At 39.0% G+C, this 24454-nt stretch overlaps 1 protein-coding gene across 1 annotated transcript in view; it reads left to right on the top strand.

Moving 5' to 3' along the window:
- SHC3 (SHC adaptor protein 3) overlaps window positions 1-24454 on the top strand; it is a 56356-nt gene that overhangs the window by 14271 nt on the left and 17631 nt on the right. The window contains exons 2-5 of the mRNA XM_021381393.1: window positions 1165-1235; window positions 15366-15429; window positions 18016-18135; window positions 21154-21207. Of these exons, the coding sequence (XP_021237068.1) occupies window positions 1165-1235; window positions 15366-15429; window positions 18016-18135; window positions 21154-21207 (309 nt within the window). The remainder of the gene's footprint in view (window positions 1-1164; window positions 1236-15365; window positions 15430-18015; window positions 18136-21153; window positions 21208-24454) is intronic.

Genomic DNA, 24454 nt, shown 5'->3' with positions numbered 1-24454 from the left:
ACAATTCCCTCAGCTTGTAAACACTTTGTAGCATATACGTTTCTGTAGAAAAAGCACTGTTGAAGATCATGATAATAAAAAAATCATTTTTTCAGTAGAATGAAAAGCAGACACAAAATGCTGGCCTCACTTGGTTTTTGCACTAGTTTTGTGTCTAAATAGATTTGATTACGCTGCAGATTGGTATTATGCTAGAATGGCATTATCAAGTTAATTATCGAAACACTCATCCCATGTTCCCCTAACTTTCAAAAGCCAGGTGAATGGCTGAGTGTTTACCATATGTGCAGTGATGCTGCCATTGGATATGCCTGTCATAATCTGGTTTGTACAAAGCCATTCTACAAATACCTGATGAGAGCTGCAGCTTTAGCCGTAGGCTTTATCATGTGCAAATTATGCCTGCTTTTGGAAGCTAGTTCAGAATTCACCTGAGATTTTCTCACTCCTATGATTGTTACTGTTACATTTGAACCTATTTTCCAACTGTACTCCCTGTTTTTCAAAGAGATGCAAGGCAGAACTGTGAGCCAAAAAGTCTGGTCTTTTCCTAAATATTAGCCAGCCTTCATGTCCCTCCTCTCTAGAATAATTCTGTTGAAGCCATCTCCCAGCATTTGTTATTAGTGAATTTTTTTTTAGATTTTCCTGTATCTTTATACAGTTGTCATTAATGAAAATACTAATGAAAATACTAAGTCCCACCTGTCCCTGAGGTGATCAGTAAGGAATCTTTGGATTGCTGATGCTGTTTTCAGCTTCCCTGCCACAAAATTTTTCCTTTTTTTCCCCACTAACTAAAGGTAGTTGATTTTGTTTTTATGCACTTCCTTTTTTCATTAATATTATTTTAAATTTGAATAGCTTTGCATGTAAGATAAAATATGGAAAATGAAAAACTAAAAATCAGCACATTATGAACAAGATATATTACAGGCATTAGATTAAATATAGAGAGATGTTGATTCAAACTTGAGACTTAAGTGAAATAAAGTGTTTATGGAGCAATTCTGTGTTATTCAAGAAAGTAATCATGAAAACCTACTTGACACATAGGATTCATGAAATGTAAAAATACAAATTGTGCAATGCCTTTCAGTGAGCATTTTCTCTTAGAACTCAAGAATAATTATATGTTTTTCAACTGTTTCTTTTTCCTTACAGTACTTGGGGTGTATAGAAGTCTTACATTCAATGAGATCTCTTGACTTCAATACTAGAATACAGATTACAAGGTAAGACTTTATACAAGTATATTTTTAAAATAAAGTGTGAATTGTGTCCACAAAGAGGAAGGGATATGAAAATAGCAAGATAAGACTTATAGTAAATATTTTCTGGATACCTTAAGTCTGCTTTTTATTTTGCCTTCACAGAAGCAAACGTCACACCTAATATTAATATAGCTTCAGTGGAGTCTGGGGGATGTATTCCCTTTCTTTTTCTTCTTCTTTTTTAAAATTTTATTTTATTTTTTTTTAATGTGCCAGGGACTGCTTTAGAAAATTTTAGTCTGTTTTTTAAATGATGCTGCCCAAAAAGGCACTTTAGCTAGCTAGCACTTTCCTGACATTTCAGCTAGAGAAAATGAGAACTGTGTTTGTCTATGATCTGTATACAAATCTACAAGGCATTTGTCAAAATTAGTCTTGGGAGCTGATTTGAAATATCATGTTTTTAGGTTTTAATAGTATTTTTTTCATGAAAAGATGTCAGATTACAAACCAGCTGTACAAGGAGGATAAATGAAAATACATCACCACAGTGATATCAAAAAGAAACGAAAGGACATGTTCTTTTCTAGACAACATGTAACAAGCAACAAGCTTATATTAGACTTTCATTACAATTCTTCTTTTAAACTTATCCCTGTATTATTCTAAAGGTAGTATAGTGTCTTAAGAGGTAACCATGAATCATTTTATTTTTAAGATATATTTTGAGAATGGTAGCAAATAGTGTTTTGAAGACATTTTCTCTTGAAAAGCTGAGCTTACTGATGCAGAGAACTGTGGTGTTGCCATCTTCTAGCAACTGGAGACCACATTTCAAATGGCCACAGTCACAGCTGCTGATAGTCTGTCACAAAACATGATCATACTATAGACATACTATAGCTAAGTATTTCTGTTATTAAATTAGTAAAATGACTTACTTTAGGCTTGGATGCCATTCTTATGGTCTGTATGCACTGACTTTGAGATACAATTGCATATGTCAACTTTGAATAGGACCCTTTGTGTCCCTACAAATGTTTGTCATTTGCTTGTCAAGGTGCTGATTTCATGAGGAGCACAAGGAGAGATTAATGGTAGAACACTGGATTTCAGACAATCTAGACAATGGTGGCATCTGAGAATTTTCTTACTGTGTTGTTTTAAACTCATAGTGTACATTTCTGTGTTATTTGCAACAGTGAACTTCTGAAATGATTGCATGTCCAGGCAGAATTACAGCTCCAGTGCAGATGGTACATCAGTGATGATCACTTGGAAGCTAGATGACTTATTGTGATAGTTTTTTTTCTATATTACATAACTGATCATGAATGCAGTTCAGCTTTTTTTTTTTTTTTTCCTGCAGTCTCTTTACATTTTATGCCTCCAATGAAGCGGCATTCCAATTTTCTTATTACTTTGCTTATAGGCACAACTCTGCTTCTGATACTTAAGCACACACTTACGCATAAACTTAATTGTACTGTTGATCTAAAGCATTGTCATTTGCACAAAGTATTGTTGTCTTACAACTCTTTCAATACAAAAATACTTTCTGGCTTTCTTTGTGAAACAGACTTTGAATCACATTTTTTTTCTGTTATATTATAGCATATTTGACTACATGCTGGACGAGTTCTTGGCTAATCTTCCCTTGGCCACATTTAGAGGATATTTTTTTCAGGCAGGAAGTTCTGTTTTCATGGTTTGCTTATTGTTTGCTATTTTCTGATTCATAAAATAATGAGAACATTCAAATTCATCATTCTGATCTCACTATTCCTAACTAAAACTTATTTTAAAGTTGGAATCTTTAGTTGAAATTGGAATCAGAATCTAGCACCTTAATTAGCATTTCATTAATTCCTCTGACTCCAGAAATCCTCTTGCCATGTGTTAAGTACCTGCAGGAAGCAGTCTAATCAGGATTCATCATGTAGCATTTCATGTACAAGCCAATTTTTTAATTAGTTAATACTAATTGTTATTAATGAATTATTAAAACTCACGTTTGCCAGCTAGCTTGCTCATAAGCACTAAGAAGCATAACATAGGCTTTAAGGTATGTTTTGAATTAATATGGCTGATGTTTTGATATTACAAGCACCAGTTCCCTCTCAAAGAGACACCTGTAGCTCTGTTCAACCGTTTAATTACAAATAAAATGGAAGTACCTGAAAGCTACATCTATATACTTCAAGAATGATAATTGTTTCACAGTTTACCTGTGTCTCCACTAACTGCTCCACATGATTCCCTTGGCTCTCATCAAAGCAGTAGGCCCTTCCCTGTGGCCTGCTGCCAGCCAAGGGCTGCACTTATGACCTGGCTGTTCGTGGCAGGGCATTGCTGGGGCTTAGCTCCGTGTGTCCTCAGCTCCCTGAGGCTGCACTACAAGGCCCTCTGTGTGAGGGGTGATGTGAAATTTTCTGCGCTTTTTTTCAGTATCTGGAGAAAGAGACTTCCCGGCAGCTCTGATCCTTTTCTGACCCATTACTTCATAATTCAAACCTATTTTGTAGATATAAGCTTGTATCACTACTGTTCAATGTAATACTGTTTTTTTCCTAGACTTGCAAAACCAATCATAGACAAAACTGATCCATGTTGGGCTAATATAATTTCTGGTATCATGCAGTATTTGCCAAGTAGCATAAAAGTCATTTAGAAAAGATAACCCAAGTTATCTTTTCTAAAGATAAAGGTCTGTGTGGAAGCCTGGATATACCTTTTTCTAACTAGTATGCATTGTGCTTGACACATAAAACACATTCACTCTCAGGTGAAGCATCTACCCACACCTGCTTGCTTTCTTGTCCTTGCTCTTCCTCCATATTGCAGAGCTCCAGCACAGGACATCAATCTTTAAGAATTCTTTGTTTGCCTTTCTTTTTTTTTCCTGTCTCTTGGTTATTTTGTATATCATATTTTGTACATCAAGTTATCTTTCTTCTGGCTCAGAGCAGGAACAAATCCTCAAGGAAAGATGAGCAAAACCAATTCATAGAAAAAAAAAAAAAACTGGCTCAGTCATGGTGTGGTTGAGTTGTGTAGTCTCTGGCCCTTCTGCAAACACTGGGCATTATTTTGGGGAACCATTACTCTCACTCCAAGATAACTCTGTGATGAAGGGAATTAGTGCTTGTTACATGGCACTTGCATCATTGATGGATGATTAGCAATTACTTAAAAATCTGGCTACCATTTCCACTTAACTTGTTTATTAGGCACCCATATTACATAGGAAGGAAATGAGAAAAGGTTGGCCAGATATATTTATGGCTTTGAAAATTCCATCCTTTATAGTTAATGCATTAGGAGAGAATACATGTCAATATGCATGCATGGACTATTTTGACAAATGAAAAACTGTGATTTCAACACCAGGAACAGGATTGAATCCAAGGTATCAACAATCTGGTCAGGGCTCTTTCCTTTCCTGTCACAGTCATGGGGTGAATTACAGTTATTACCAATCCATGCCACCTAATGCCATTGTATCTCACTTATGTCTTGTTTTTTTTTCACATTTTCACATTTTATTTGTAAATCAAAATGTTAAACTTGTAGCTATACATTTATCTTTGTGTGAAAGCTGTGAACAAACACTTTCACTTGTCATACTCTCCATCAGATCTTTAACAACCTTGGTGGTGCCTGACAAAAGGTATTTTTATCCTAATTTTGAATCTTGTGAAAAATCAACAGCTTTGTATGATTTATAAGAGAATTTTTCCTTTATCATTACACGTTTGAAGTTTTGAGATTCTTTAATTATGGGAAAGCTTGAGTAATGTACTAACAAGTTGTACTGCATTTATTCTTTTCTGTAATGAATATAATGTTGTGTACTTTTGAGCAAATAAATGGAAATGCAAGCCACGGGTCAACAGTTTAATGTAATGAAAAATAAAAGCCATCTGAATCTGCATGGTGCATCATTAATAATCAGGTGACAATTCTTGTAATGCTTGTAAGGTCAAGATCATTATCTTAAGCAGCAAGAGGAACAGAAGCATTTAATTTTCAACATAGAGGAGGAAAAAGAGGTCTTACAGGCAAGAATGCTCAGCTAAGTGCAGGTGTCAGGAGGTACTGAGTTCATTTGACACCTATCATCATCAACAGAGAAAGGTTCTCTGTGCCTTTGAGATTTTGTGGCCAGGCTGTTTGTGCCCTCAGGCTTTTTATAAAACAAAGATCAGGTAAGGAGTTTGCAGCTCCTCTAATATCTGTATGCTTATTCTTAAATCTGTTATAGTGTAATGAGTCTTCGCTGCTTATTATATGCATGAGTGTAGATATGCACTGGATTGAATTAAAATAATGTTGCGTGCCCTGTTTGTTGTACAGCAGAATCTGGGCTACAAGGCTGCATGTTTGCTGGTATCTGATCACATGCAATCAGTTTACTGCATGCAGCTTTGGAAAATCATGCCTCCCCTTGCAGAGTAAAACATATTGTGTACTAAACATATTGCATGCCATGTTAATAACAAGTAGATCGTCAGAGTGAAATACTTAATAACAGCATTGAACCCAAATCCAAACCCTTATCCTCTCCTCAGCTATGCTGTGCTGAATAATTTGAAAGAGATTCCCCTACAAATCTGGGGCCTGAACCCATCTTCATTAAGAGTGAAAATCAAACTTGCTAATGACAATACCCCAATCTCTTGAAGGGCAGAAAATGCAAATCCGTATTTCTGAATTGGTTTCAAGTTCAATGCTAAACCATGTGAATAAAATTTGATTCATAATGTGTTTCCTTTAAACATTTTTTTGTTCTTTGCAGAAATTCGCTATCAACAAGCATCAATGAAAAATGACAGAAGATCCTGGAAAGGAAGATGCTTCCACTGTGTTTTCAGAGGATGGATAGGTACCATGTATCATCTGCAGGGAGTTTTGTGCTCAGCTTTCTCTATATCAAGCCCTCTGGTGTGGAAGGTGCATGACGTCTGCCCCTGCTTTCTGCTGTGTGGGCTTGGGGTGTGGGGCAGTAGTGAGGGACAGGTGTACAGGGAAACAGAGCACAGCAGCCCGGGCACGTTTCTCCCCCAGGGCAGGGCTGGGAACAGTACTGGTCCACTTTCCGTGGGCAAACCTACCTTGGGGCCAAAGCCCTGGGAAGGGAGGTTGCTGGCCACTGTTGCTTTACCAGGAAGCAGGACTCCTGGAGGTGGGTGGAGGCACACTTACAATTCAGACAACAGACCATTAAGTGGGGCAGTAGTCGCTGAAGTGGCTGATGCTGTCAGGGAATAATTTCTATTTGCTTGTTTAGCTGTCAGTAGCGCAGAAGCAGGCTAGAATAAAAAGGGTTCTGTATGCCTAATATTGAGGCCTTTCATCTTGATATGTTATTTGTGGGGAAAATGTTCACCAATGACAAATGACACCAAGCTGAGCAGTGCAGTCGATACATTGGAGGGAAGGGAAGCCATCCAGAGGGACCTGGACAGGCTGGACAAGTGGGCCCATGTGAACCTAATGAGGTTCAACAAGGCCAAATGCAAGGTGCTGCACTTGGGCCAGGGCAATCCCAGGTATTTATACAACATGGGTGAAGAACTCCTCAAGAGCAGCCCTGCAGAGAGGGACTTGGGGGTCCTGGTGGACGAGAAGCTGGATAAGAGCCAGCAATGTGCGCTGGTGGCCCGCAGGGCCAGCTGTGTTCTGGGCTGCATTAAAAGAGGAGTGGTCAGCAGGGAGAGGGAGGTAGTGGTCCCCCTCTACTTCGCTCTTGTGAGGCCCCATCTGGAGTACTGTGTCCAGGCCTGGGGCTCCCAGCGCAAGAAGGACGTGGAGCTCTTGGAAAGAGTTCAGAGGAGGGCCACCAAGATGATCAGAGGGCTGGAGCACCTCTCCTATGAAGAAAGGTTGAGGGAACTGGGCTTGTTCAGTTTGGAGAAGAGAAGGCTCCGGGGAGACCTCATTGTGGCCTTCCGGTACTTGAAGGGTGAGTATAGACAGGAGGAGGATCGATTGTTTGTGAGGGTAGATAGCGATAGGACAAGGGGGAATGGTTTTAACCTGAGACAGGGGAGATTTAGGTTAGATGTTAGAAGGAAGTTTTTCAGTCCGAGGGTGGTGACGCACTGGAACAGGTTGCCCAGGGAGGTTGTGGATGCCCCATCCCTGAAGGCATTCAAGGCCAGACTGGACGTAGCTCTGGGCAGCCTGATCTAGTAGTTGGCGACCCTGCACTTAGCATGGGGGTTGAGACTCAATGGTCCTTGAGGTCCTTTTCAACCCAGGCCATTCTATGATTCTATTATTCTATGATTCTATGTTAACTTGTATTTGGATTCATTTGACTAATACATGGCAATGCAAAGCTTGAGCAAGAGTAATTAATTGAGCTCTCCCACTCCACTTGCCTTCATGAGAAAGAAAAGAGCCTCTCAGAGGATTAAGAGGCTGGAGAATCTGAAGCTAAACGTTCGAGGAAGCAGTTACAGTTATAGCTGAACCCTGCATTTTTAGGAAGCTGGTAAGCCTATGCAGTTCTGCAGAAGCAGCAGGACTGAGGCAGAGTGGTCTTAACATACTCTCAAATTCTGTTATTAGCACCAAGTGGTCTGATTTCACAAAGAAACATATGCCTTTTATGTGACATGTCTTGTCATATCAGACAGTTCATCAACATCAGGTAGGCCTTTTTGGCAAATTCAACTTGTATATTTGTAAAATGTCGTAAATCTTATAAGTTTGCATGATTGCATGAAAACACGTTAGAATGTTTATATTCTAATAGATAACTTCCAAGACTCCTTTTTTTCTTTCGTAAGTCCTGTTTTAGATGTTAAGATAATTAGGAGTAAAGGAAAATATTCTTTAGACTAAGTTTTTTCATTTTGTTTTTGTAACGTTTATTATGCCTTCCTTTGAAACGTCTGCTACAGGCTGCTTTTTGAGAGAATGCTATAATAAATGACCTGAGGCTGGACCCAGTCTTGAGCTTATTGTGATCCTGGTTCAGATCCTGTCCATCTCCCTGACAACTACCAGAATAAACAGCCAAAGACCAGGCTGAATGGAAGAAGGCCTGAAGATCACAAAAGAAGTCAAAGGATTGGAGCTATCTAACAGTTTAAGCCTCTAAGTGCATTTTTCTCTCTTTCTTCTTCTTCTTCTTTTTTTTTTTTTGTCTTTTTTGATCTTGCTCTTAGATGGGGGGTTGTGCAAAAGAAAAGGTTTTTTTAGGTATGCGTTCAGGATCAAGGTTTTGTATACCTCTACTTTATGTTCCCAAAGCTGTAAACTATTTTGAGAGCTTTCCTCTTTGAAAGGTACCCCAGATTTTGGACCAAGATTATCAGAGACCTAACAATGCTCAATTGCTTATATATGACTATATTCCCAGCAGCCTCCTTAGTGTCACCTGTTGGTAACATCATTTGGCATAACTATTAGTTAAAAAGGACTATGATTGCCCCAGTTTTCTAAGTGCTAAGCTTACTGTGTGTGCATGCAGGCTGAAGAGATAAGGTATGTAGATAAGCAGTTTCACTGTGCATTTCTAAAAATCAGGGCATTGTTCAGAGCTACTGTCTTAGAAGATATCATCAAAAGCAAATGAATATCTCTGGTAGTGAGGAATGGAACAGAGCAAGTTTCTGAAACATGCACATGATAGAAGAAGGTAAAGATTGGAAAAATCACTGAAAATCACTAGCTGGATGGCTGGTCCCAAAGATTTGTGGTCAGTGGAGTGAAATCCAGTTGGTAGCCAGTCACGAGTGGTGTCCCCCAGGGCTTGGTACTGGGGCTGCTCCTATTCGATATGTTTATCAATGATCTTGATGAGGGGATTGAGTGCACCCTCAGTAAGCTTGCAGATGACACCAAGTTGGGAGGGAGTGCTGATCTGCTGGAGGGTAGAAAGGCACTACAAAGGGACCTGGATAGACTGGATTGATGGGCCAAGGTAAGCAGTATGACTTTCAATAGGACCAAGTGTTGGTCCTGCATTTTGGTCAGAACTACCCCAGGCAACCCTACAGGCTTGGGGAGAAGTGGCTGGAAGGCTGCCTGACAGAAAGGGACCTTGGTGTACTGATGGACTGTTGGCTGAATATGAGCCAGCAGTGTGCCCAGGTGGCCAAGAAGGATGATGGCATCCTGGCTTGTTTCAGGAATGGTGTTGTGACCAGGACTAGGGAAGTAATCGTCCCCCTGAACTCAGCACTGGTGAGGCCCCACCTCGAGTACTGTGTTCAGTTTTGGGCATCTCAAAACAGAAAGGACATTGAGGTGCTGGAGCAGGTCCAAAGAAGAGCAACAAGGCTTGTGAAGGGCTTGGAGAATATGCCCTATGAGGAGCAACTGAAGGAACTGGGGCTGTTTAGTCTGGGGAAAAGGAGGCTGGGGGGAGACCTTATTGCTCTCCTCAAATACCTGAAAGGTGATTGCAGTAAGAGTGTGGTTGGTCTCTTCTCAGTGGTGACAAGACAAGGGGAAATGGTCTCAAGTTGCACCAGGGGAGATTTAGGTTGGATATCAGGAAAAACTTCTTTATGGAAAGGGTTGTTAAGCACTGGAATAGGCTCCCCAGGGAGGTGGTTAAGTCACCATCTCTGAATGTTTAAAAAACGTTTGGATGTGGTGCTCAGGGATATGATTTAGTGGTGGGTTGTTAGAGTTAGGGTAGTATGGTTAGGTTGTGGTTGGACTTGATGATCCTTAAGGTCTTTTCCAACCTGAGCAATTCTATGATTCTGTGATTACATTAAAATTGCCTCAAATATTCCTTGAATTTAGATTACGTATGCTGTCATAAAGCAAATGGATGGATAACATGTTGGTTTTTTTTGACATTAAAAACATAAAAAAGCTCTGTTAGCAAATTGATGTTAGTCTCTCAGTGAAGATGTAGGTGAACTAAAATAACAGCCATGTTGCCATGCCTGAATTACCACTGTACAGGTTGCATGTGTGTACCTAATGGCATTCTATACTCTAATGGCTGCCAAAGTCAGCCTTACTATCATATGAATTTTATCAAATGTTACAAAAATTAATTTGGCCAGCTTCCTTTCATTTTCTGCTCATGGATTTTCGACAGGTAAAAAGACTCAATTTCAAGAAACATATTGAGGGGAAGAGAAGGGCAAATTGCTTGCTGCTTGCTCTACCAGCTTACAGCAGCTTGCTGGCCAGCCTCATTTCACTCCACCAGCCCTTTCTGCCTTTGTGCCACCAATGACCAGTGACACATCAGAGCAGCAGCTGTGTCCTGTGGATCCCCTCTGGGTGCCCCCCATGCTACAGGCTGTGGTATTCACCCTGTGCCTGAGCCCTGCTCTGTGTTCTGTATTCTCCACTCTGTTATAATTAACTGCATTTTCAGCCTTACATCACCTATCAATTTTTCTATTGGCATTTAAAGTTCTGTAAACGGTCATGTCTTGGTCTAGTCTTCAGAGTCTGCACACATCCCCTATGCTACTTCAGGCAGCACTCACTCATTTTGCCTGTTTTGCGAACAAACAGCGAGGTGCTGCCAAGACGAGAGACGGCGGAAAAAGGGACGAGGTCTCGTGATCTGCAAGTTTTTATACTGCGAGCTTTTATCTTTTCCCTCCGGCTGGAAAATGGTAACAGAGGAGCAAAGTGCCGTGGGGACTGTAGTAGTCCTTCTCTTCTGAGAACCAGGTACATTCACTACATGATGTTATGATGTGGAATACCAATAACCGAAAATCATAAAACCATGACACGTAACTGGGAACCTTATGTACAGTTCTCCAAGATGTGTCATGCTTGCATTAAAAAGTCCATCTTTTGATGTCTAATTTTAAACTTGTGGAGCCCTAGCATTTGGAAGTGGCAAAGATAAAGCTGGGAATTAAAAAATTCTAGATGATATTAATGAGAGAATATTGGTAGTTTATTAGTCTAGTCATACAAAATATTTCAGACTAAAAACCAGTCAAACTAGTCTTAATACTTGAAGTGGCTATTCTTCTTCCAAATATGCTGAAAAAATCTGCGCATTTTTATGTGCTGTCATTTCCCTGAAATACGATTTCCAGAATTCTGTTGTGTGTTGTTTTTTTTTTTTACTCAAATTATATTAATTATAAACAGCAACAATGCAAGCCAGCATCTCAGCAAAACAAACAAACAAACAACAACAAAAAAAAACATTTAAATCACGGGAAAGAAGGATATTTTCATATGGTGATGTTTAATGGAGGAATAGATTTGAGCTTCCTGAGTGGGCTACTTTGTATGACTGTTGGGGAAAAATGTTTCTAAAACAATGAAAAATATCAAGGCATTAGCCTTTTTAATGAAACAAAATAGCAATGTAAAATGTTTTTTTTTTTTTTTTTTTTTTTTTTTTTTTTTCTCAGAGAGATGTCAAGTCGTTTCCAAGTAGAATAGGTCAGGCTGGGAAAATGCAAACTGGTAATTTTTCACAGGATATATTTGCGTGCTGAAACTATGTTCAAAATACACAGTAAGTTTTGTACAAAGAGAATGACTCCACAGTGTGACCATCTGCAGAACGGGAAATACTCTTGGACAGCTTTGGAACTTAGCATGTGGTTCCTCATGCAGACAGCACAGTAGCTAGTTTTACAAGATATCAGGATAATTTAACACTGGTATTAGTCTCTGCCCAGCGATCAAAATGGCATGTAGAAAGGTGTAATGTCTGCTTATGTCAAGTAACTCCTACCAGAAAGGAAGTCAAGTCATATCCAACTTTTGCAAAGTCCATGCAACTCTTCAGCCTTGAAAATACATCCAGAACTTCTGCTTTCTCATTCCATAGGCAAGCATTTGCATGCACAAGTCAGATAATTGCACTCTCAACCTAGCAGCTGTTTCTATTTCTGGATATGGTTTGTGGCTCGGGTACTTATCTGATAAGCAAATCTGATAAGCTTAAAAGAGAAACAGTATCTCTCCTGTACTGCCTGGCAATGTAAGCTAAAAGAAGGCCCTTAAGATGTCTTTAGATGACTATCTGCGTAAAGTCCCTAGAAGATGATTTAGAATATTCCGAACAGAGATCCAGGAACCTTCCCCCAAGAAAAAAAGTGCATATCTATGTGGTGGCAGATACTCATCTGCCCTTTTTCTTCTTGATTTTCATCACTCCTTCTTTAAGACTCTTCAACACTCAGGCAGAAAAGTACTGAACATTTTGTTATAGGTACATAAAGGATTGCTGCCAGTCTGCACTGATCTCGCCTAGGCAATTTCTTTAATAATATCTTTTCTGAAGTTCCCAGCATTTTCGCCAAAAGAATTAACAAACGCTACAACTGCTTGAGTACATTGAGTATTCACAGTGTTTTAAAAAAGTGGACTTTAAACAAATTGCCAAATTTCAGTTCAAACAACCTGCTTACCTGACATGCATCTCAATGAGCTGTCACCTTTCCCAGGTCTTCCTTCCACTTCCAGCATTCACACATTTGGGAACATCGAGTTCAGTAAAATTGAGGTATTCTATTGAAAGGAAGGACTGTTACAGGAAAATATGTAGTGCTTTGTTATTGTGTAGGAGGATGGGTACCGTGGCTTTTCAGCTGTTTTGTGCTCTCCCAGCTGGTCCACAGAAACCAAGACTGCCTTGCTGTTCCCAGCCCCTCTTGAGCTCGTTCATTTTCTGTTGCACACTCAAGCTATGGTTTTGATCAAAAAGGTCCTTGAGTCAGATCAGTCTATTGAGTTAATGTGCTTTATGCCTGGTAATTTGGAGATGCCAGGCACAGAAGGCAGTACCAGAAATATTACAAACCCCAACCCTGCACCAGAAAAACAACATACTTGTAAACAGTTTTGGTCAGGCCAGAAAATGACCAGAAAATTCCGTTTTCTTCCTGCTCACTCCACATTGCTGCAAGAGATAGAAGATGGGGGAGGCAATAGGAAGAGAAAGGAAATTATGGACATATTTATCCACAAATAGAAGCCTTTTTTTTATTACAGAAAGGCAAAGCCTTTCTGTAATAGCAAAAATCCATGGGGGAATCTTAATGTGTCCATTGTGCCACTGTTGACAACAGACCTCATGGGATGAGGACAAAGAGGATGAAATTCTGGCGGTGCATCTGTGACAGCAATTTGCAGTGGGGGAAGGATGAGGTGTGGGTCTTGGGCTTCCCACCACATTGCCTTCAGAGGGTTCAGTTCAGTGCAAGAAGGAGATGGAAAACCACAATGCTGAGTTCACGAACAAGATAAAGGCCTCTGTATGAAATAATGCCTGCTGGTTTTGCATTATACTAAGAAAATCTTTTCCAATGGAGAAGAAGAAAATTTATTTTTCCTGATTACATTTTCAGAAGTAACCTATGTCTGAGTGTCTCATGGAAATAAGCATTTGTGATGCTTGCTGTGTTCTATTTCTAAGATATATGAGACCCGCTCATTTAAACAAACTTTTTTTCCTTTTATGTAAGAAAAGTTAGTAGCTACTTTAACTGAAAGTCTTGTTTGGATTCAAAGAATCGCTGTGTTGAATGTGGGAATGAGCACTGTACTAGAGTGCTGTTGTAGCTGTGATGGTATGAGGACATATACAAGGCAGAGTTTATAGCAAGAGACAATTTTATTAGATGAGCAGATGTAGCTGGGAGGAAAAAAAAAAACAAGAAAAAGAAAAGTTTTGAAACAAATTCTTCTTCAGACCAGAAGAAAGGACCTGAAAGCTTTTTGATTGTCCGTTGCTATAAATGTTGCTCTTCAGAATGACAGGATTTTAAACCTATTGCACGGCCTGTTACTCCTTGCAAAAAAATGTTCATTTCTTTCAGATGACTTGAACTTTGGGCCTGCCCTAAGTAAAACCAGCCCAGGCACAACTATATAGTAATTACTGAGTACATCTGGATAAATCTGTGACATTTGCTGAGGTATTACATATGGAATGCTGAAGCATATATGATGTTTCTCTCCAGACTCACCTGTTGATCCTATGCATTCACTTAATGTGTTGTTGAAATAACATCATGCACATGGCACAAAATTAAAATAATATGTAGTCTTATCAAGATTGTATTTCTATGCTTTGAGTATCTTTATCTCACAGTTCATTGTTTTCCATTCTGTACTTTTTTTTGCATAAAATACACACTATTTGCATGATTTCAGGTCTAAAAATAATGAGCTGTTTTTCCCAATTTACATTTAAATAAACAAGGTTTGCAGTCAATTTTACTGGACTCCACGCAGTAATTCTATATTGCGGTGTCAGTGGGACAGGTCTATTAATAGTACAGTTAGCACTGTCAATAATTGTCACAGGAATGTCTGGATATGCACAGTAGCACATTTTAAACACCAACCAGATGACTAACCACTTATATAATCAGTTGTTAAATACTGGGAGTATCTAAAATATTTGTTGTTGCTGTACAATTTGAAAAAAAAATCTAGTATATGGTTACTCTTCTTATTCAAATTCATTTTCAACTTGATTTTCTTTCACTCAACCTGAATATTGTGGGAAGAATGAAGCAATATTAGAAAACTGAGGAAAAACATTCAGGGCACAGATTTTGATTACAGTAGCAAAAATAGGGTCGCAAATAAATTGTTTGGCTCATATTGAACATGTTATCAATTAAAATGTTGTGTCAAAACATACTTTATACACCATGCAGATTACCAAGAATATTGCAGGTTTCTGATGTTATCTAAAGCCAGAAAGGTGGTTCTGCTGCATCTGGAAAAGTGAGATAAATGATTGTTACTAAACCTTACTTTATAGGAAAGTTTTAAAATAAAGGTGTAAAGCAATGTTAATTAAATGCATGTATTGTGATCTGATTCCTCATGGCTTAATAAGGTACAGGAATGAGAAATGGAAGAAAGTATTAAAATAAATATTCTAATTTAAAGTGACAAAAGGTCTTTTTAATAGTGTGAGAAAACACTTTTATCCTTTGCAGTTCTCGAAGTATTCTTCCTTGCATTAATGTTGGCTGTTTGCTGCCTTCTGCTTTACACTGAAGTTGTCTAAAATCTGAATAGTGGTTCTGTTTTTGGTGAGGAGAGCTCACTGACCCACTAACTATCCTCACATGTGAGCAGAAATACTATCTTTTCCAGTGCATTTCAGAAGCACAGTGAAGAAACTTACATGCTCATTTGCCATAAACTTTTTTCCTTTTTCTTCAGGGAAGCAATCAGTCGTGTTTGCGAAGCTGTGCTTGGTGCCAAAGGAGCCTTCAAGAAACGAAAGGTATTTTTCTCTTCTTGTTCTGAAGTTGACTGTATTTTCTTAGTTCAGCACTGAGGAGACCAGGCACAGCAGCCAGGAGGCTTAAAGAGGCTTGGAAAGTTGCAGATCATTAACTATTTAAAGTATTTACTGTTTTCACCCACTGTATGCTGCCTCTCACTCTTTTTGTCAGTATATTCTTTTACAGGAATCTTGAAGTACATCTCAGAAACAGACTGCAGCTTGTTCCTACTGTAGAAACTCTATTTTTGTGTGTGTTTTCTTTTGTAGATTTGCAGGTGAAAGGCTAAAACCAAACAAAATGGGATGCCTTTTCATTCAATACATGAATAAATTGCAACAGTCCATACTGGAAACTACTGAGGAGTCCAAAATTATACATTATTTTGAAAATGACTAGATCTGTTTATGGAGTATAGCTCTACTGGTGACATTTAAAGAGATTGGAAATTGCTGGTTTCTGGAAATTGAAAGAATGTGCCCAGCAATTTCCTGTTTCACATACTCTTCCCTTAAACAACTGTGGCCAGATTTTCAGTGGTCAGCCCTGAAGACAGATCTGAGCAGCACTGGTTACCATACTGTCAACGGTTTACGGGCGTTAGGCCCGATTCCGTGACAAAGGGGACGGGGGACCCAAGGGCCCACGTCCCGGGAAAAGGGGAAAGGGGAAAAGGGTAGGGAGATGGCCCTGAGAGCAAAGAACAGCGGCAACAATCTGAGGAGAAACAAACTAATTTACTAAATAAAATATCGGAATGCAAAACAACACACTATAATACAATATAATTACAATTTAAGCTGATAAATCCAACACAGAGAGAGAGAATGTCCCAAAATCAAGGTAGGCCTTACTCTACTACCGACGATAAGACGGCTGGAGAGCGAGGTGCTGCCAAGACGAGAGACGGCGGAAAAAGGGACGAGGTCTCGTGATCTGCAAGTTTTTATACTGCGAGCTTTTATCTTTTCCCTCCGGCTGGAAAATGGTAACAAAGGAGCAAAGTGCCGTGGGGACTGTAGTAGTCCTTCTCTTCTGAGAACTAGGTATGCCCACTACATGATGTTATGATGTGGAATACCAATAACCGAAAATCATAAAACCATGACACATACTTTTATTCTTATTTGTGTAATAGGAATTAGGATCTGCGAACAATAAATGGAGGAAGCCTCGTCTTGGCCCCTGCACCACTGTGTGCCCTTCCACACACCCATAAGCGAAGTTGGGATTTAATGCTAAGCCTCAGGGAGAGAGTGCAGAATGAAATTAATGGTAGCACTTGTATGTGTTTCTGGATGCAGAAGAACAGGCAGGTGAAGGTGAGGTGTGCCTGCTCGCCACTGCCCAGCCATCTCTGCAGAGTCCCCACTGAACCGGGAGACTGAAATGCTGCTTCTGCAATGGGGAATATTCCCAAAATAAGGCAGTGGAACAATATCTGCAATAGCATAATTGGAAATTGTCTCAAAATTGAAGTTGTGATTTTCTTCTCCAGTAAATTTATCTCACTGGCATTTTTAGGTTCTCTGGCCTTTGTTTTTAAACCTGAAGGCAAGAGGAAAATGCCTTTTTTGAAAATGCTCTATCATGCAAAATATAAGAGTCTCAGATGCCTAATGAGACACCTTGCGGTATTACTGTGTTTAGAAGTAGTGCCGCATATTGGTTGTGGAAAATAAGTACTGTTCTTAAAATAAATATACTGGTTGAGAAAAAATTTTGCACAGCAACAGAACATCAGCAAAATGTTACAGGCAAGTTATCTGTTGTCAGGGTGTAACTTTTATGGTTTTGCCACTACTGGTTACTGACTTGGTTACGGAGGCTTCTTGAGATCAGTGGCACGGTTAAGTAGGGATCCTCAGGCATTAGCTTGCAAGGGTTTAAAAAAGAGGAGAAATAAGAATAGTTTAAAAAGCTTGTTTACAAGAGCTTCTAGTGAAAACACTAGCTCTGTAACATGATGAATTAAAACCAGTGAAGCACAAATGTTGCATGCAAGTAATATGTAGTCAGCGTGTTTTTAATCAATCAAACATAAAGGAAAAAGTTAACAATGAATTTAAGCTTTAAGGAGGAGCTCAAAATTGGCCAGTCTGGTAGAGACAAAGCTTACAAAACTTGCAGGCACTTTATCAGAAATACAGTGGCAGAGGAACACTGCCTTCAGTCACAGCTCTGCTTTCATAACCTGATTACCAATATGCATGTGCAGCTGTACATCTACAGTGAGTGCATGGCTTGGTCTGCTGTTTCTGGGCAGCCTGCTTTTCAGGCTGTGTTTACCTGAACAAGGCAGTTGTATGAGCTGGAGTGGGAAGTGTGTGAACTGTGCAACTGCTCTGAAGTAACCTCTTTAACCACTTTAATCAGGTGTCAATGTATACCTACCTAACTTGTTATCATTATTAGTAGTAATAGTATAAATGAGATACTATATCCAGAGGAAAACAGCTGTTCCAATGAAGTGGTCTTTCAAAGGTTAAAAAACTTTTTAGAAACCTTTATTGTTTGGGCTAACCCTATGTACAAGCAAGGTCACCCAAGTAAACAGAACAAAAATGTGCTTTTTCCCCCCACAGCCACCAAGCAAAATTCTGTCCAGCATCTTAGGAAAGAGCAATCTTCAGTTTGCAGGAATGAGCGCAATGCTGAATATTTCTACCACAAGCTTAAACCTTATGACTCCTGATACGAAACAGGTGTGTGTAAGTACCATATTAATTTGTGAGACTTTTGGCAAACAGCCTAGTGTGCAGTTATTTGTAGTCTACCAAAATACTGGCTCAAGGTGTTTTTCCTCAACACTGTTAATAAAATGAATGAAAATAGAATATAAATCATAATAGGAGTCATATTTTAATGGAGCATTCAACACAGCTTTGATTTTCTCCTTACCATGCTTCAAGTTTTGCTCTTAAGGGATCTGTAATATGAAATGGCATTTGCTGGCTGTAGGAGTTCTTGTTAGGCCTAAATACAAGCATTCAAAGTGTTCAGAGGGATGCATCTGGAGTAGGTGACTAAAGGATGGAATATGCAACCCCAATTTTGTTTCCATTCTTCCCATTTAGGGCCTTAAAGGGAATCTGTTCCTGAAGTGCTGTTAAAAATATAGCTGCAGGGATTTTGCAGTGCAGTGAAATGCCAGTCTTTTCAAAAGACAAGGCAGCCTTTTTCAGGTAGCCCGTTTCTTCTTCTTCTCTGTGCTGAAGGTACCCTACAGACACTGGGGAATCACTGCAGTGGACTGTGAATGATGTATGAGATGAGAAAAATCCTTGCTCAGGGTATATATAAGGAGAAAGCAGACAGGCTTGCATAGTCACTGCTATGCTATTTGCTGGGAGCCACATGCTGTATTAAGGCACACAACTTTCTGCCCAGATACAGCCAGAGGAAAAAAAAAATGTTTTTGCTGTCCTCAAGAGCCTCAGGATTATAAAAGAAAAAGGAATACACACATTGTGTGTTATAAAGCTTGCTGATTATTATTATGTTTTCAGTGATTTGTCTTCATTCTTGTCCTCCATTTAGAAAGCATTGTAATCTTCTACAGCAAGCACTGAGACTGTGAGAGCAGTGTTATGGCTGCTTGCAGTATTTTGGAGAATTATTATGCAATAGAAAAAGCAATGTTTTTCATGAGAACAGTTGCCCACAGTCGGAAGCACAGGAACTTGATGTTTAATACCTCTATTTAAAAAGTGCCAGTCCCTGAAAGTGGCTTTGTTTTCAGCTGACATCAGAGTAGAAATGCAGTTAAGTGTTTTATCCCTGAAAAGGATTCTCCCCCAAATGCTTTGATTTCTCTCTGTGAGTGATGAAGTGGTAACCGGTGAAGTGAAAAACAAAAAAAAAAGGAGATGACAAAATTGTTAATGTTTCTCCCACATCATTCTTGTTCTTGATGCTCCCAGCGTGGGAAACATCTGGTTTCTCAGAGATCCCATTTGACTGTTGTCTCGTTTGTGCCAACCATTTGGTTTGAAAATAAGCATGGCACAGCAGCTCTGCCCTTGGAGGTCTCACCCAGGAATATGGCTGTGGACATCTTTTTCCCAGAGGACCTGAAATGAAAGAACAAAGGATGTGGCAGGCCCTTGGGTGGCAGGCAAGCAGTGGCTTACGTCCCTGCATAAGAATGCTGTGATTATGCTCAGCAGAGGCATATGGAACCTTTTTGTTTTCTTTTGTTTCATTTTGTTTGTTTAAAGTGCAGATTTGGGTAGGCTGATGTCTTTCCAAACTATGTGCCAGCGTGAGTAAATTGCTTCATTTAAATTAGGGCAAGACATCAACAATTTGATACTTCTTCCAATATTTTGTTATTTTTTTCCCTGCCTCAAAATAAACTAAAATGTTTAGCTGTGGAATTTGAAAAAAAAAAGAAGTCTGACTAGGACTAGCAGTTTCAAACACTTCTACTTTTCCGTAAAATTTGAAAAAATACTTTTGAAGCAATCCAAATTTTTCTTTTTATGATGTAGAACTGGTTGTTTTCACAATACTAAAAGTGCAGAAAATATCCAATAGTTCATTTTCATTGTTAAGTTCACTTCCTTTTTATGGAAAAAAGATATGGAAATCCTCACTGCTGAGTACAGAGTGGTGGTTCTGCACTGAAAGCCTAAAAATTAAGGACATATTCTGAGGCTGCTATGGAAAAGGAGGAGTATTAAAAAGGAAATGCTCTTTCTATGAAATAAGCACTTCAAGTTCTCTGTACTAATTCTATCTGACTTGGTGAAGTTTTCTTTTTAAGGAAGGATGGTTGCTAGATCAGATCGTTAAAATTCAGGATGAGGAAAGACATCACAGAATATTTTTTATTGAGTCTTTCTTTTTTTCCCACCAAAAGAAATCAGTTTTCTTAAGTTTATGATTCCAAGCGAGGGATCCAAATGTCTGAGGCACTGAGTAAGAGGCCTATCCTAAAGCAGATGAATACTTTGGGATGGATTCTATGAATAAAATGATCAAGAGAAATTTTCTCTCAAATGACCTTTTCTTTCTTGGTTCTTACATGATTTCATTATTAAAAGATTTCATAAGTTAAATCTCAGGACAGCAATGCAGCAGAGCTGTTATCCTTGTATTAGAGGTTCACTACGATTCAGCTCTTCAGAGAGAAATATCTTATTAGTTCAAATTGTACATAAGCAAATTGAATTTAGTCATTTCAAAGCCCTGAGGAATGCCTGAAATTTTGACTATAATGCTAGATTGCAGCTAGATTGAAAATCCTGTTTGCATATTGCAAATGTTTATGCTTGCAACATAAAACAGCATGGAGATATTGAAAGGAATGCCAGGAACTTGAACTGGTGTGCAGGTTGGCATGATGTCATCAATTTCACCAGAGTGGAAAGTATTTTGATGAATAGGACCCTTTGCTGCATTATTCACTAACTGTGATGAAGAAAGTGAACTTTAGTAGATTAAAAATTCTTGTGTGGACTCTATATGAGAAATCTATATGATTTACTGGAGTTCTAGGTATATTTAACAATTCTGCTGTGTCCTGCTAGGTTCCAAAGAACACCAGAATTAACGCATTCATCCTTGAGTTTGTTTACATTCTCGTGTTACACATGCACTCCTTGTAGATTTAACAGTTTATTTTGATCTCGGTTTTGGATTTTCACCCCCCAAAAGGGGTAAACTGTGTAAAAAAATCCTACTGAGTTGCACTTAATTCTTTCGATCTTTTGATACAGATCATAGCAAATCACCATATGCAATCTATCTCCTTTGCATCTGGAGGTGATCCGGTAAGCATTTATTTAAAGCTTTCTCCCACATAGGCACTGCTTTGAGAACTGTGTGACAAAATTTATTGTATAGCTTTCTGAAAGAAAAATACAACCACAATAGCTCCTGCTTCTTGTTTCATAAATTCTTCTTGATTGTTGCCATCAAACTCTTTTTGAGGGAAACTACTGTCAAGCAGTCATAAATTCTGCTCTTTGAATGACTGAAACAAAAAGTATCAAAGGACTGCAAGCATTCATATAAAAACTGGTAAGTGGAGCTCCATTTTTCAGAGTAATGCAGGATAGTCATATGGGTACTGTGTGAATTTTCATCCTGAATGTTTTTTATTTTGTCTTCTTTGCAGTAATATACAGTTATGTTGCAGGTATATGTATAGGCTTTTTTTCTTCTTCTCTTGAAGAATACTATGAAAAGAATGTGTTAAGTACTGCCTTCAGGTATACTCATTACACACATGCAGTTTGAAGACTGGCTTTCAGGAAAGGCTAGCTCGCTCTTTGTAATTTTGCAAAGCTTTCAGATACACCTACACATTTGATTCATTTAGATTGAAAGGCAAACTCCAGTTGTGCTTTATCCTGTTTTTATGAGTGCCCCATCTGAAGGCACATTAAATGTGCTCTAAAAGTATTTCTCATCTACAAAGAAGTGAAAGAATTGTGAAACAGGTACAGTGCTTTCTTCATAACCTTAGGGATCTGAGATCTTTTAAGCCTAGACTAATTGTATGAATCTGCCTTTTCCTCTCTCATATTATCATAAACAATTTATCTGTCATAGAGAACAGATAAGGTGACTTATAGCCTGCTTTGTAAGTTATTTCTCTCAGTTAAACTCTGTTAAGTTGAAGACTGGTGGCATTTCCTCTGTTCATTTCACTATCCTTGGTAAACATAAGGGCAAACTTTATCTTTGAATAGCTCTGCTGAACTCATTTAAGTTCCAGAAGGGAAAAGGACACCATGTCATAATAATTAGGGGAACAAAAAATGGATCAACAGCAGCTTTCAAATACAACAGATTGCAATGGATGCTGTAAATGAACAATTGCTGAAGTGGGCAGAGGAGTGATTAGCACAGTACCCTGCCTCCTTAAAAAGATTCTTTGCTCCCCATCTGCCATCCCAAATGCTAAGTTGCACAATGCCCACTGATAGAGTAATTTACCAGAGAAGAGGAGAGGAGCAGCAGTAGAGACTGAATATGGAGTAAACAAGCTCTTCCAAATGTTGTAGAGAGAAAATCATGCTACTGACTAGGTGAGCTACCAGAGAAATTGAATGGTATGGCGTAAGGAAGCCTGCAAGAGACAGTGACATTGTAACATTACTTTCCCGGCACATCCACTGCATGGTGATTCATTCTGGGCGTGGAGAGGGTAGGTGTGAATATCTAATAACGCTGTGCAGGCTCATCTCAGTGGGCTAGAATATGGCACAACTTTAAATCAAAAGCTTGTTCGTAAAGCAGGTGGTTCCTTTGTCCCAAGAGCACAGGAGAGAAGGCAAATGCTAGGGATGTGATTTAAGGTACTGCTTTATTAACACATCTGTGAGTTATTCAGACAAAACTTTAATCAGCCCTTAATTATGTCCACTTGGTTGAAGATTGCTGTCACCAGACTTTATCCCCTAAGCACAGTCGAGTCCCAGTTCACAAGCTCATCTCATTCTGTAAGATTTCAAGTGTAGGGAGAAAGGCCATACTGCACAAAACATGAGAAGCCAAGATCTGTGCCTAAACTACTTCAGGGAATACTTCCCTTATACTGAATTTTGAAGTTTGGTTTATTCAGAACTCCTCAACCCATCCATTTTTCAGCTCAGGTTTTCTGCCACACATTTTTCCTACCTATTAGCTTTGCAACTTTCCTCCCACTCTCTAAATGTTAATTACCTTCATCACTGAAAATATATCCACCGGAAAAGTGTTCCACAGTCTTGGAGAACAGTTTGAGTACCATATGCATATTTGCAGTATTCCTCTTTGCAATGAGTCAGACCTTTCCTGGCCTAATTAATGTATGAGAGATTAAAATCTTTCCACCAAATGCTTTAACAAACCATTTCAGAATCATTTTTAGTTTACTTCCAAAACTGTGTTTGTTCTGCATCTGGTTTAGTGATCTTTAGTTCCTCCTTATAATACACCAAATATTTTTCATCCATAGGCTTTTCAGATGGCTGCTTCCAGACTGCTAGACAAGCCATATGGTTTTAGAGATGCCTGTTGAGATTTCAGAGCCAAGTCTCTCAGCGGTGCTGAGGACAGCAGTTTATCAGTTTCTGCCCAGCTGATGCCTCTGAAAGCATACCCTTTTGATGAGAGTTGAATAATTTATTCACTTTTAAATGTGCTCACCTTTTGTCCTTAATGGTTCATCATATCTTGCGCCTGAAGAGGCTTTAGAAGAAATAAAGAGTGGGTGGTTCCAGTCTCTCATACCCACACTCAGAAATGCTATGAGATAAATCTAAGATTTACTCAGGCATAAATATATTTATTAGCTATGTCTATACTAGTAAACAAAATGACTTGCAGTATGCTTTAAGACCCCAAAACCAAACAGCACAATGCAATTTGCATCTGCTCATCTGCTCTCTTCCCTCCCAGTTGTCTCCTGGGATCGATGCCCAGCAAGTGCTATCCCTTTGAACAGATTCAGGGCTTTGCATGGGAAACCAGTGCAGGCAGATATGAGCAACTGTGGGACAACTCTCAGACCTTTGCTTTGGCCCTATTTTATTTGCTATTATGGATGTAGCTACTTTCCCCCTTACTGGCTGATATGCATCATTACTTCCACTTAAGTCATTGCCCAAACACTATGTCACTGTGTGCCAGACCAACCTCATTACCACCATGCCTGAGTGTTCTTCAGTAGTGCATTAAGTGATAATGGCTATCCATCTGTCATCAAAACCATGAATGTACTTCATCATTTCCCTTATCATCTCCTTAGGAAGGAAACTGTATATGCATGTAGCAGTGATTTGTTTTGGTAGGGGTGAGTATGTGCTTGTTCCAGAGAGAGCTAAGTTAAAGAAATCTATCATTTAATTGTACATTGATTTTTGTTACAACATTAGATCTTGGTATAATAGTCAATAGTATTGAATCAGTATATATCCTATATTTATCTCAATTAGCTTTAGATGTACATCACTAGCCAGGCACGTTAGGATATGCTGGATTTAACCAAAGCTTCCTGATTGCATCAAGGATACCTGGCATTTTCCAGAT

This window comes from Numida meleagris, chromosome Z, assembly GCF_002078875.1.
Source record: "Numida meleagris isolate 19003 breed g44 Domestic line chromosome Z, NumMel1.0, whole genome shotgun sequence".
Classification (NCBI taxonomy): domain Eukaryota; kingdom Metazoa; phylum Chordata; class Aves; order Galliformes; family Numididae; genus Numida; species Numida meleagris.
The sequence above is the reverse complement of the archived record's forward strand: the minus strand, read 5'-3'. Positions and strand labels throughout refer to the sequence as shown.